The sequence below is a fragment of the Leguminivora glycinivorella genome, chromosome 6 (assembly GCF_023078275.1).
Source record: "Leguminivora glycinivorella isolate SPB_JAAS2020 chromosome 6, LegGlyc_1.1, whole genome shotgun sequence".
NCBI lineage: Eukaryota > Metazoa > Arthropoda > Insecta > Lepidoptera > Tortricidae > Leguminivora > Leguminivora glycinivorella.
The window spans coordinates 13312001-13326104 of NC_062976.1; the positions used below are offsets into that span (position 1 = coordinate 13312001).

Consider the following 14104-nt stretch of genomic DNA (forward strand, 5'->3'; position numbering starts at 1 on the left):
TCTTTTAAGTCCAATTTAGGTTTGACTATATATTTCTAATAGGTTTTCTTGTAATCTGTACATTAAAGACAACCTCGGGTGAAAATTTTATGCTACATGATTAGTTTCCGAGATAAGGGAATGGTCATTTTTGCCTGTATTCTTAAATTACTTGACTGAAAATTATTAAAAACATATATTTTTGAAATACGTATAAGGGCCATCTTTTCAAAGTTGCCCATCCCACTTTTTTTGTAACATGGGTATTTTTTACGCGACTCATATTCAGAAACGCGAGGTCTTTTGATCGTGATAGGAGAAAAAAATGTCTCAAGATTTCCATATTTTTTTTTGAACCTTCCATTCCGTTACCGCCATACAAAATGTATGAAAAAATGGTAACGGAATAGGGAAAAACCTTGGGACACTTTTTTACTCCTATTAGGATTGAAAGCGCTCGCGATTCTGAGTGGAAAGCACATAAAAAATTCCAAATAAAAAAAAGTGGGGTGGAAAACTTTGAAAAAAAATGGCCCATTTAACGCTCTTTCATTTGATATGTAACACGCTAAAAAAGTATTTCAAAAAACTTTGATTTCTAATTTTCACTTTTACCCCCCAAAAGTGGCCCCTAGAGATGTTTTTTTTTATTATTTAAATTACATGCCCGTCTTTGGGTCACAAGTTTACATATGTGTGCCAAACAAGTTAATCGGTTCAGTAGTTTCGGTTCAGTGGTTTCCTTTTTGAGGTACGGCCGGAACCTTAAAAATGAGGGGGCGAAGGTTTAATTCTCATAGAAAATTTGAATTTCGCGCCAAGATTTGGTTGATTCGTGGGTTGAAAAAAAGTCTACTTAAGTTGCCAAAAAATTACACGTCATATTGGCCAGGGGGGGAGGGGGTCCTGAAAATATCACCAAAGATCACCATGGGGGAGGGGGGGGTCTAAAATAAGTCAAAAACGTATGACGCGATTAATGGACGCCCCCATAAATGCAGGCTAGCTCTGTCGCGCCAATACGCAAAAGCGATAAAGATAGATAGCTACGGAAGAGACATTATCGTGAGCGTTTGTGCATTCGGCTGCGCACACTGGACTAGCGAATAGTGACATTAGTGACCCTGCCTGTGAAACCGTTTGACTTGGGTTCGTATCCTTGGAATTTTAGGGTAATGAGCTCAAAATAAATATTAGTGCCCGAGTCATGGGTGTTTTGGATGTATGTATAAGTAAACGACAAACTTTTTGAACTTATCGTGGGACTTAGTAATAAATTATCCTATTATATGTATTTGATTACGCATTTGGAAATGTATTGGCTTCATTTCTAACCCTTTCAATGTGACCATTATCCGCGCGATAGAGTGTAACCTTGTCGAAACGCTCGGTTGATATTAGGCCGTGCCCGTATTAGTTGGCATTTCTGGCAGTCGTAGGGTTAATGAATCCGTCGCGACGCGACGGCCCGTCACGCATGAACTGGCGGCAAACCCACAAATACTGAGTAGTGTGTGTACCCACATCATTCTCATATACACGTATCAGTGTTGGACGTAGTTATTACCTACTTGTGTAATTTAATTACATAAATATATTAATTACACGTCCAAACACACACACATAGGTACACAAAGAAACGCTTGTATTCCCAAACGGGGCAGGCAGAATACATCGCTTACACCACAACTTGATCCAATATCTCACAGTCGACTTCTAAGACACCCACGGGAGGAAAGGGAGTGTTGAAATTAGTGATGTGCCGATGAGAATGTTCTGGTTTCTGAATATGTTCCCTTCCGAAGAAATTTCCAGAAAATTTCCAACTTTTAAAGAAAGTTACAAAGTAATTGCTTTCAAGTTTTTATGGTATTTATCTTACTTAAGTATTACATTTACTAAGCGACTAAACGTAAACATTAGTATTCATCGGGTTTTGCGACAATAAAGTTTTAGCTCCCAGAGAAGGTTTTCGATAGATTTCTCTGTTCTCGGAAACAATTCGGGAATGGCACATCGCTGTGTGAAATCTTAACCTTATAAGATTACTAATTACATGTAATCGGTCATCGGAATACGGGAACTAATTGTAATTTACATTACAAGTTTTGGTCCGTAATATGCATAGTGATTACATACAAACAAACATGCACTGAGAGAAAATACAACCAGTTTTCATGTTCGTTCAACAAGTTTTTTGGTTAAAATAGCGCCTACGTGCTCTTTGGTTCAAACAACAAGCTACTTGTCATTTGAATCGGCAATATATTTGAATCAACAAGTCGATTTTATAAAAACAACCTGACACATATTGTTTTAAACATACGTTTGGCTGATTCAAACGGATAAACCGCAACAAGTCGAACTTGTTAAATTCACAATGCAAATTTCTCTCAGTGTGCATTAAATACATTGGATACACAACATACCTATTACTCATTCTACCTTTTCAGCTGATTTTGGAAACAAATATGATAGAACACGCATTCCTTTGAAGTAATTGTAATTGAGTAATGTAGGTACCTAATAAACAGTGATCGGGGATTTGGATGTCACACGGGGTGAATGACCTCAAACATTATGCTAGTATGGATATGCCGCGGTATTCCTGGCTTTATATGGTTAGAAAAAAAGATGTTTTTTTATCATAATATTATGTACCTACCTTTAAATTATCAATTTATTTCTAATTTTCTATTACGGGTTGTTTTAAATAACACATCAAATCATCATTGGTATTACCTACTGCTGAATTTATTTTTCTTAATAAATTTAGTAGGCCTCTAGGTAGTTAAAATATGTGATTTATATAAAAGTTCACTTTATTGTCGATAAATAATGTAGTGCAAAATTCACACATATGATAATATATTATTTTTTAGTGACAAAGAAAGTTTTACCACGTAAATAATACCAAAATTTTTGTACTATTTCATTATTTTTATACATATAATCATTCATATATCATAACCAACACGTCTTGCTTATTCAATATCGTTTATTTTATAAATAGGTATGTTACCTACAAGGGAATTGTTTATGAGCCACGGTAGTTGCTTACCACCAGGCGATCCTTCTTATCATTTGTCTACTATCACATAAGACAAATTATCACGGGCCGGACGGCATATATATATCCATATCACTGTTTCTACTTGACATCCCGCAGCGTGGCATCCAAATCCCCGATCACTGCTAATAAATTACACATTTCAACATTAACATTACAAATTACAATGTAAAAGTTAATTGAATGCGCAATTACATTCTACGTGTAACTGAAATATTGCTGTAATTACCTTTTGTAATTGCAATTGTTAATTAGTAATTCAATTACATTTTCCCAACACTGACAACGTATCAATGTCACAGCACCGAGTCCAGCCAACCGATAAATACGAGATTCGGTAAGTGGTCCCTAGAGACGGTCTATAGATATCAAATATCAACATTGGTATATTTTTGCTGTCGACAAGCTCGTCTTAATGAAGGAAACAAAGTACTTACCTGGGATTTTTTTTAAAGTTGTCCACACCACTTTTTTTGCCACATGGGTATTTTTTACCCGATTCATACTCAGAATCGCGAGTTCTTTCGATCCTGACAGGAGAAAAAAAATGTCCCAAGATTTCCATGACATTTTTCAAACCTTTCATTCCGTTACCGCCATACAAAATGTATGAAAAAATGGTAACGGGATGGGGAAAAAACCTTGGGACACTTTTTTTCTCCCATTAGGATTGAAAGAGCTCGCGATTCTGAGTGGAAATTATACTGAGTGGAATAAAAAAATCCAAAAAAAAAGTGGCGTGGACAACTTTGAAAAAATGGCCCCCCTATATATTTACTTAACGTGATTATTAAGATTGATATTGTTCAGGTGTCGGAGGTCGCAGGTTCGAATCCCGGCTCGTTGTGCGAAATTACATTGATATTTGTCAGTCGCTTTTCAGTGAAGGACAACATCGTGAGGAAACCGGACTAATTCCCAATAAGGCCTGGTTACCCTTCGGGTTGGAGGTCAGATGGCGGTCGCTTTCGTAAAACTAGTGCCTACGCCAAATAGGATCTTATACATATTCTTTGAAGCTCATATCACACTGGCGTGGTCTCACTAAAATACTATTTTTTATTTTATTTAGAATCAAAAGACATTTTCTGTATCGGTAAATACTTACTACCTATGACCAGGCCTCGGATTATTTTTCGCATGGTAAGATGAAAGAAAACTATGGAGTCGATATTAAAACTAAACTTTAATTCATATTCATACTCATACTCACTAATTTTCTTAGTCCCGTAATACTTTTGTCCCTTGTGCAGGTTGACAGATCGAAAATGTTAATCGAAAATTAATCTTACTGAATGTAATTAAAATTATTTATGTGGTGTGATTTGGGAAGCCTTTTGCTTGGTAAAGGGTTACATTTACCCTGTAACTATATCAAATTAGTTACTATTTTGTTTGGTTCAGACTACTTTGTTGCGGTAAACATAATGCTAAGTACTAGTAACACATTTCTCATGATCGTATTTTAGATCTTTGTAAGGTTCTATCCAGTATAAAATTGCAGAAACTTGCGGATCAGACATAATTGTTTACGTAATTATTGCACGCACCGATTGCAATAAATAATTAAGTGACACATCGCGTCTTGAATGATTGACATGACATTGACATGCAAATGATTTTTGATAAATCAGCTATACTCCAATTGCTAATTCGAGTCCAAAAAAACTACTACGATGTTGCCACTGCAATAAAATGTTTGTAAAATAGTATAATCCTTTTTTATAAAAACACACGCCAAGATAAATTATTTATTATTTATTTCAATCCTTTGATTTATATATTTAATAGTCTTTTATTATGTACATAAATACTAGGTCGCTCGATTTTTTTTCTTTTTTTCCGTGATTTTTAGTTGTAAAGTTGGTATTGCGCTTGTATCACTTCAGGTATCAATAACATGAAAAGTATTTTGACAGTGACATAAGTGACATTGACAGCTGTGACATTGACGTATCTGTCGTAGTTTTTTTGGACTCGAATTAGCAATTGGAGTATAGTACTTAGCATTACGTTTACCGCAACAAAGTAGTCTGAACCAAACAAAATAGTAACTAATTTGATATAGTTACAGGGTAAATGTAACCCTTTACCAAGCAAAAGGCTTCCCAAATCACACCACATAAATAATTTTAATTACATTCAGTAAGATTAATTTTCGATTAACATTTTCGATCTGTCAACCTGCACAAGGGACAAAAGTATTACGGGACTAAGAAAATTAGTGAGTATGAGTATGAATATGAATTAAAGTTTAGTTTTAATATCGACTCCATAGTTTTCTTTCATCTTACCATGCGAAAAATAATCCGAGGCCTGCCTATGACTATGTAAGGCAGGGCTCCGAAAAGTTATTTATGAACGAACCTACAGAAACGATATTACTCATATTACGTAAATATTGAACAGGGCATCTCATTTCCTCAGTCAGATTTTAGGGAGAAAATGTCTATAAAACGAATTTTACGAACATTTATTAGGTGTCTATTACAGAAAATGTACCGACGAGGCAAAAGTATAGGAAAAAGGAAAACCGTTCCCCGTTCCTGAAGGCATTTGTTACTTCGGAATTAACCATAAACTATTCCTCCATTTGCGTGCCTACCTCATAAAAGGAAATTCGCAGTGAATTTAGACAATAATAAGTTACTTAAAATTAATTTATTTTTATTAATTTTAAATTGCACCATAAACCCTTTTGTACGTTTTTGAACTAAAAAAAAAGATACTTAAACTAAAAAAAAAGGAAATTCGCAGTGAATTTAGATAGTTTAAAATGCACCATGTACAAAGAACTTAAAAAAAAAAGATAGTTTATGTGCAGCAAACAACGAAAACCTAAACCCGTTGATCCAGAACTATGAATATATATTTAGCTAATACTATCGTCTCATACTACACATACGCGAAAAAATTCAAAAATAACCTTTGTTTATAAAGAAATTTGTACGGTACCCTCTTGGGCGAATGCAACTCGCTCTTGACCGGTTTTTTAAAGTACATATAAGGAAGGATTTGCAGTATCATCATAACAATTTTAATATGGGGGCACGGTAGTGTTGTAACAAAACCTCCGCTCACGCACTTATTTACTTACTTACTTGACTAAACATTCTTACAACTAACCACCCTTTAAAAATACCCCGTAAATTTGGCCTTGTGATCGTCTAGTGTGAATATGTAGAACCCTTCGATGTGATCCGCGATAACCCAGATCCTTTAATGAGTATCAGCTGTATTTTTGACTAATATTTAAATTTTTTATTTATTTATATCTTAAAGAAGAATAAAGGCTATTGTAGCATAATAATATAGTGTTATAAAAGAGTATTTTATCAGATTTAGGCCTAGAAAGTTATATGTGACAAAAATTAATGACGTAATGAAGAAAATTTTAGAATAGAAGTTAGTGAGTGAAACATATATGAAATAAATATTAAAAAATATTTTGGTAATCATCCACTACGCCTTATTAGTGGTCCTGGTTTGGGTACAAACTTGCGATGTGGTATAGGACCCCTGACCCGACCAAACCACTTTATCGGGAACCTAAGCAAGTAAGCCTGAAGGGCTATCTATCTAAGAACTAACCCCCTGTTTTTTGTTTTGTTTCTTTTTCCTAGCTAAACCACCCTTTTCCCCAATACTGAGAATAGACCATAACTTCTCGACCCTTCTAATGTATTAACGAAACGCCGAGTAGTCGCTAACCTTTATGAAAACAAGTAAGTCTACTAACTCCACGAAGCTTTTGACTTTTCATCAGTGGACGGCGCTCGCATGCCACTGGACCCTATAACAAACCTATGCTTTTTATTCCAAAGACAGTTTGTTTCCCTAACCAACTTGATAGAATTTACCTTGAAAACCCAGTTAGCAACACTTAGCGTCCCGTCGCTACACCAAAAGATCAGAAATTGCTACCACAATTATTAATTACACTCAGGTAAATTAAGTAATAAGAGATTTTATGAGTTCAAAGTTTTAGCAAGCAGTTTAAGATAGTATACACCACATTTAAAGTCCATTTACACCATATAAATACACATTGACCAATTATATTTTAAGACCAATCGTAAAAGAACCCTACTTTCATAGAAATAGTGTGTGACGCTACCCTAATCCTATCGTTTTCCCTACTCTAGCATATCTGAAACACAGACCATCACTTACCATAGATCTAATGTTCAGAATATGCACAAGTGTATCCCTACTAGAACTGTACAATTCAGCCAGCGAAGCTGAGATAGGCAACCTATAGGCTTGTGTTCTGATCCCCCCCTCTGCTTTTGCCCGCAGGCTAGGGTAGCAGAGAGTAGATCGCCCTATCCGTGTATATATCCAGTATTCTAGGACACACCAGTACCAACCACATGGGAGACCCAGCTGCGATCAAACTTTACTTAGATATGGATCAATCACAACCGAAATCCCCAGCGACCAACACCAGCATGAACCAGAGCACCGAGTAAATAATTATATTTATATATAGGACCCCAGCCTCAAATACTGCCGACTTCAGTGAGCAAGGATTACTCCTAATGTCTTTCGTCAATCGTGAAAGTCCTCACTTCCATCTAACAGTTGGACTCTTTGAGACCGGTGAGAAAGTACGCTTTTGTAAATATAAAAAAGCGCCCAAGCCTCCACTTGGAACAAAAAGACTCCTAAACGCCTTATGTTTAACATCGCAAGGTATAAAGCGCTTAACCGGACAACAGTCTGTCACAAACAATGATCTGGCTTATAACTCTTATAAAATAACCCCATAGAAAGTTACTAAGTTCAATTTTACTGACCAACTAAACAAACGAGTGAAGTTTCCTTTACGTGCTATAATCTAAGCTTAGTTTTGCAAGAATTACTCCCTACAAAACCAAACACAGACTTATCACCAAACACCAGCTATACATCGACCCAGTCTTTGTATTGCTTAACGGCACTCATGAAACAAAGCACAGAAAACTTCACTATACACTTTAATTGAAATGTAACCCTACACAATAAATAGAACACTAAAATAAACCCCACAACTGACGGTAAAGCAATTCCACCACAGGTCTAAGTTCAACTGTACGACGATATTGTCCCCGCACAATCAAACACAGACACAATTTCAAAATTTACAATCACTTAGAATAATTTCCAAGTAAAAACAAACAGAGAAACAATAACAGAACAACTTCACTCACCAGTACAATACGCGATAGCCAGAGACACTGTTAGTCTTATAGATATTCTAAGAATGACGCGCGTCGGCTCGCTCCGACCCTTTTATAGATTCTAATTGGGACATGATTGGGACATAATTGGGACTTGGGACACAATTGGGACATAACTGAGACACAACTGAGACATACCTGGGACATACCTGGGACATAACTGGGACATCATTGGGACATAATTGGGACATAATTGGGACATAATTGGGACACAACTGGGACATAATTGGGACTTGGGACATAATTAAGACACAACTGGGACATAATTGGGACTTGGGACATAATTGGGACTTGGGACATAATTGGGACTCAACTGGGACTTGGGACATAATTGGGACATAACTGGGACTTAACTGGGACATACCTGGGACATAATTGGGACTTGGGTCATAACTGGGACATACCTGGGACATAATTGGGACTTGGGACATAATTGGGACATAACTGGGACTTGGGACACAATTGGGACTCACAAAAGAAAAGATCATAAGTGCTTTGTTTACTAAGTCATACGCCCTACGCAATAAAGTTCACGATCATCACGCGGATGTTTGCTTATTAACACGTGCAGATTGCACCTGTTTTAGAGAGAGACAGAGCTATTGGTATTGATACCTATGTAGTCCAATAGTGGAGCGTTCCGTAAATATTTTTACGTAAATATTATTTTGTGAAAGATTGTTTAAATCAATTTAGTAAGTAATTTCGCAATGAAAGATCACATTTGTTCCTAATTGTTACATTGAATGATATATTCAGGAAGTATAATAATCAATATTAGTCATTATTACCTCTCTGACTTGTAATTGGAACCAAGACGCAATATCGGAACATCACTCGCTTTACAGATCAGATTGTCAATGTCAACAATCGGTCCATGTGAACACAGTTTGCAAATAAGCTCTTTCCAATAAGTTGTGCATCGAATAATAGCGAATTTTATGAGTGATGACGCTACTAAACATGTGATTAAGCATCACAGACATTATTTGTCAAAATATTCAATGAAATCCCGAAGAAAATATTCACCAAAAAGTTGGTCAAAGAAAAGTTGATTTGCCGTAAGTTTTATATGTAATAACGAGTCCATTTCCTCGTCATAGACGCTTGTTCTGTTAGTGTCCAGCCAACACAAGCCAAGCGAAGCGCAATACCTTTTCTAGAAGCTTTTAAACTTGTGGGTTTGAATTATACAGAATTTTCAGGATATGATTTCAATGGCAGTAGCAAATTAATTAAATATATAAAGTTTCGATTGCATAGCTCTTATACTTTAGATTTTATTGATATCTGAAAAAATCCGATTTCGTCATTTGCTGACCGAAGTCCTAAAAAGCTTAAATTTAGTATGTTTTTACAGAACCTTCTATTAATACACAAACAACTAAAAATTTTAAAGTAAGAAAATTTTACAGGTAAATTTTTTTGTAAGGGGTCCCCCAACCCCTCAAGGGGCGGTTAACGCACTTAACTGACTTTTCAGTACAGATGGTGTTTTTTTTACACACTAGTGCGAGAAGTGGTTCATTATATGGCAGGTCGAAACTTCGGAGGTCCATCTGTACTGAAAAACATCGTTCGATACACGTGCGAAAAGGGAATTCGTAACTCGTGTCGATTTAAAACACTCCCTTCGGTCGTGTTTTAATTTATCGCCACTCGTTTCGAACTTCCTCTTTTTCGCACTTGTATCGAAATGTACTATTTCAGTTTAGATGATAAAAGTCAGAAAATTTATACAAAGAGGCTTTGTTATAAGAATGATCGTCAAGATTTAAAAAAAAATTTAGTTTTTTTTTAACAATAGGTAGTTTAAGAACTACCTTACAATAAGTTGTAACGTAGGTATCTTGACTAAGGCGTAGAGTAGAGTGTGTGATGGCTGGGCTTTTAGAGTTAGAAGCTCTAACCTTCTGAGATCCTTATATGGCACGGTCTTGGCAACATTTTACACGAAATTTTGTTATGATGGGATTCATCTAATCTGTAGAGATTCATCAGTCCTATCCGCGAAGCCTTTTTAGGGTTCCGTAGCCAACTAGGAACCCTTATAGTTTCGCCATGTCTGTCTGTCCGTCCGTCCGCGGTTAATCTCAGTAACCGTAAGCACTAGAAAGCTGAAATTTGGTACCAATATGTATATCAATCACGCCAATAAAGTGCAAAAATAAAAAATGGAAAAAAATGTTTTATTAGGGTACCCCCCCCTACATGTAAAGTGGGGGCTGTTTTTTTTTTCATTTCAACCCCAACATGTGATATATTGTTGGATAGGTATTTAAAAATGAATAAAGGTTTACTAAGATCGTTTTTTGATAATATTAATATCTTCGGAAATAATCGCTCCTAAAGGAAAAAAAGTGCGTCCCCCCCTCTAACTTTTGAACCATATGTTTAAAAAATATGAAAAAAATCACAAAAGTAGAACTTTATAAAGACTTTCTAGGAAAATTGTTTTGAACTTGATAGGTTCAGTAGTTTTTGAGAAAAATACGAAAAACTACGGAACCCTACACTGAGCGTGGCCCGACACGCTCTTGGCCGGTTTTTAGTCAAGGGCTTTAATAAATGCGTTTTTAGGGTTCCGTAGTTAACTAGGAACCCTTATAGTTTCGCTATGTCTGTCTGTCCGTCCGTCCGTCCGCGGATAATCTCAGTAACCGTTAGCACTAGAAAACTGAAATTTGGTACCAATATGTATATCAATCACGCCGACAAAGTGGTAAAATAAAAAGTGGAAAAAAATCTTTTGTTAGGGTGTCCCCCCCCCCCCCCTGTTTTTTCATTCAAACCCCAACAAGTTTAAAAATGAATAAGGGTTTACTAAAATCGTTTTTTGATAATATTAATATTTTCGGAAATAATCGCTCCTAAAGGAAAAAAAAGTGTGTCCCACCCCCTCTAACTTTTGAACCATATGTTTAAAAAATATGAAAAAATCACAAAAGTAGAACTTTATAAAGACTTTCTAGGAAAATTGTTTTGAACTTGATAGGTTCAGTAGTTTTTGAGAAAAATACGGAAAACTACGGTACCCTATACTGAGCGTGGCCCGACACGCTCTTGGCCGGTTTTTAAAACCAGCGTTTTACTTGTATTGCGAAGCAGATGAAGATAAACGGATATAATTAATAATTTCATAAAATTGTTTGTGCTCGCCATTACTGAGTACGTTAACCTTAAGGGTAATTTGTTTTCCCATAGGGTTCACTGTCCAGATATTTTTGTTCTTATAAGAGTACTTCACAGAACGCGACCGTCGAACTAAATAATAATAATAAATCCGTTTATTGCAGACAACATATGATCCAAACATTACAATTAAAATAAATAAATCACAGTTATTTAACAGCAATTTCAAAATATAAATAGGTATCATTTGTGTTATTTTATCCTGTTACCTACGGTACGGATAGGTACTATTTTTACTACCCAAGTAACGTTTTTAAGATAACATTATTCTCGACGCCTAACGCCGTGGCTTGCGTGGGCGACGGTCGCGCGATGGTCGCGCGACGGCGATGCGACGCATACGAAATCAAACCTTATCGATATGGAAGTATGAGACGCGACGGCGACGGTCGCGCGACCGTCGCCCACGCAAGACACGGCGTAAGTATTTATTTAAGTACTAATCTTACTATATTTAGCACAATTAGTGATATAAATATTGTGTTCGGAAGTTTTGAACAAATCATCTTCATCATCATCACAATCATCAAAATCGCTGGTAAAAATGTATGACAACTGCGAAACAAAATAACATAACTACCGACATAAAAGGTGACATGAAAATTGTAAATAAAAGGTATAAAATTAAAAAGTTTAAATATATAAAAGTATAAAGGCCACTTGAACCAACGAAAATGGAGAGTTAACCCGAGGGTTATTCCATTTTGTATGGAATTTGACAGATGACAGCCCGCTAACCCCCCACGCCCTAAGTTAATTAGTTGGTGCAGGTGGGCCTAAACTACATACCTAGCTTACTGCAGACCGTATCCTATCGTCAAGACCAATTAAAAACAAAAGCTTTACTACTAACCCTAATTTAAAATGCCCCTACAAAGCCTGTAGCTGATTTGTTTTATGTCCACTTGACGAAGCCTGCGCTGCTGATCACGATCTATTTTGTTTTTATTGGATGGGTTTTGGGTTTAGTTTTGATTTAGTTTTTTTTTATTTAAAATTTAAAAACGACATTTAGAAAATAATCAATCGATTTTAGTTAATTTTCTCACTTCCTGTCTAAAAGTTGAGATCAGAGATCGGACAGCATAATTTCCGCACATGGAACGAACGACACTGTACAAATCAACGAAACTGCAGGTGGGAATCCGTAGGACGACCATAATATTTTCGGAGCTTGGTAATTTATTATGCCAAAACAAGTTTAATGTTGCTGATGCAGACAGTTTAGGGGATAGTAAGGTAAGTACTTACTTTTAGCCCTTTTAGGTACTTAGGCACAAAATAGTTTTTTTTTTCAGCCATTGCAAGACATTCCTAAAGATGCATAGTAGATGTCAGTAGATGTTATTTATGTGACTGGTACATAATGAGGGGCATGAAAACACAAGTGTGAAACGGGCCGAAAGGCGAGAAAAGCTTGAGTTCATTTAAAACGTTCGATATTTGATGTGTTGTGATTGTTAAATGAGAATTCAAGATTTTAAGTAGAACCTCTTTTGTCTAACACCTAACTGGCTACTCAAAATCAAATTAATCAGGTTGACTAATAAAACTTACACAACAATTTAAGTAATTATGTATCTCGGTATATACCGGCAAAACAAACCTTTAGGGAACAGCTGCCGAATATTTGTGGCAGCCATAATCCTTAGATCGTCACAAATTAATTGAGGATTTCGGAAGTTACGATAGGAATTAGACGAACTGATTGAGAATTTTATCTTGGAAGAACAAACTGAAAACATAAAATCTAAACAGACCAAACCGAGCTATGTACATTAAGACAAGATAACGTTCAGCAACAGGTAGGTCATCGGGCATCGGGCAGTGCAGGCACTCAATTCAGTTACCAATACATAATGTATGATGGTTACAAATAAACACTAAGTAACTTGAAATAGCTACCTTGAAATAATTGCTAGCGAACACTGGGCATGTGCCGACGGTTGTCTCCTGTTCAATCCTTGTATCAGTGACACAGCCTTTTAACTGAGCCTGCATTAACGATTATGATTCGAGGGTACCCGGCACGTTAATGGTGTTATGTTGTCGACTGATAAGACGCGGCGTGCACGTGTGTGCGTGGGCGCTGGCACAGGCGGCGCGCGCGGCTCTCGGTTATCAACTAAACATTACGAGCACGAACGATGCGACTCATGCGACCACTTTCCTCCATGCATCTTGACGAGCCGTATTGTTGATTTGTCACGCGCACTATTTCATCTTTGCCCCGAGATTGAATTTAGCGCGACGAGTTATATTGGATATTCTATACATTACAATGAAATAGGAACGTTCCTAGTACCTATATGCCCCAGACAACAATAGAATATCTAGAACAACTAATTTAAAATGTACATTTTCACCACACCACCTGGTAAAAGCTCTCTTGATTCTTCAAACACGGATGAGAATGGACTTTGTTTATTTCGATGTTTTACATTTCCTTGATTTCCGTTATCGTTCGTTGAGTTTTCGCGGTCCTACTTGTCTATTCATAGTATCATGCATCGCTCGTAGCGAACGAAATCCTTATTCGAGATATAAGCCTCTTTTATGTTTGAGTGATATATAGCATACATTTTTAGTGCCTCCTGCGGGGGGTGCACGTACGAAACATCTATTTGCGCTTACCCCATTT

The 14104-nt window shown here is 36.5% G+C and overlaps 1 protein-coding gene across 1 annotated transcript in view; it reads right to left on the minus strand.

Annotated features, from left to right (window-relative positions):
* Positions 1 to 13566, minus strand: part of LOC125226868 — a 162004-nt gene extending 148438 nt beyond the window's left edge. Inside the window, exon 1 of the mRNA XM_048131022.1 lies at positions 13369 to 13566. Within this exon, the coding sequence (XP_047986979.1) occupies positions 13369 to 13464 (96 nt within the window). The 5' untranslated portion in view covers positions 13465 to 13566. The remainder of the gene's footprint in view (positions 1 to 13368) is intronic.
* Between the last annotated feature and the right edge of the window lie 538 nt (positions 13567 to 14104).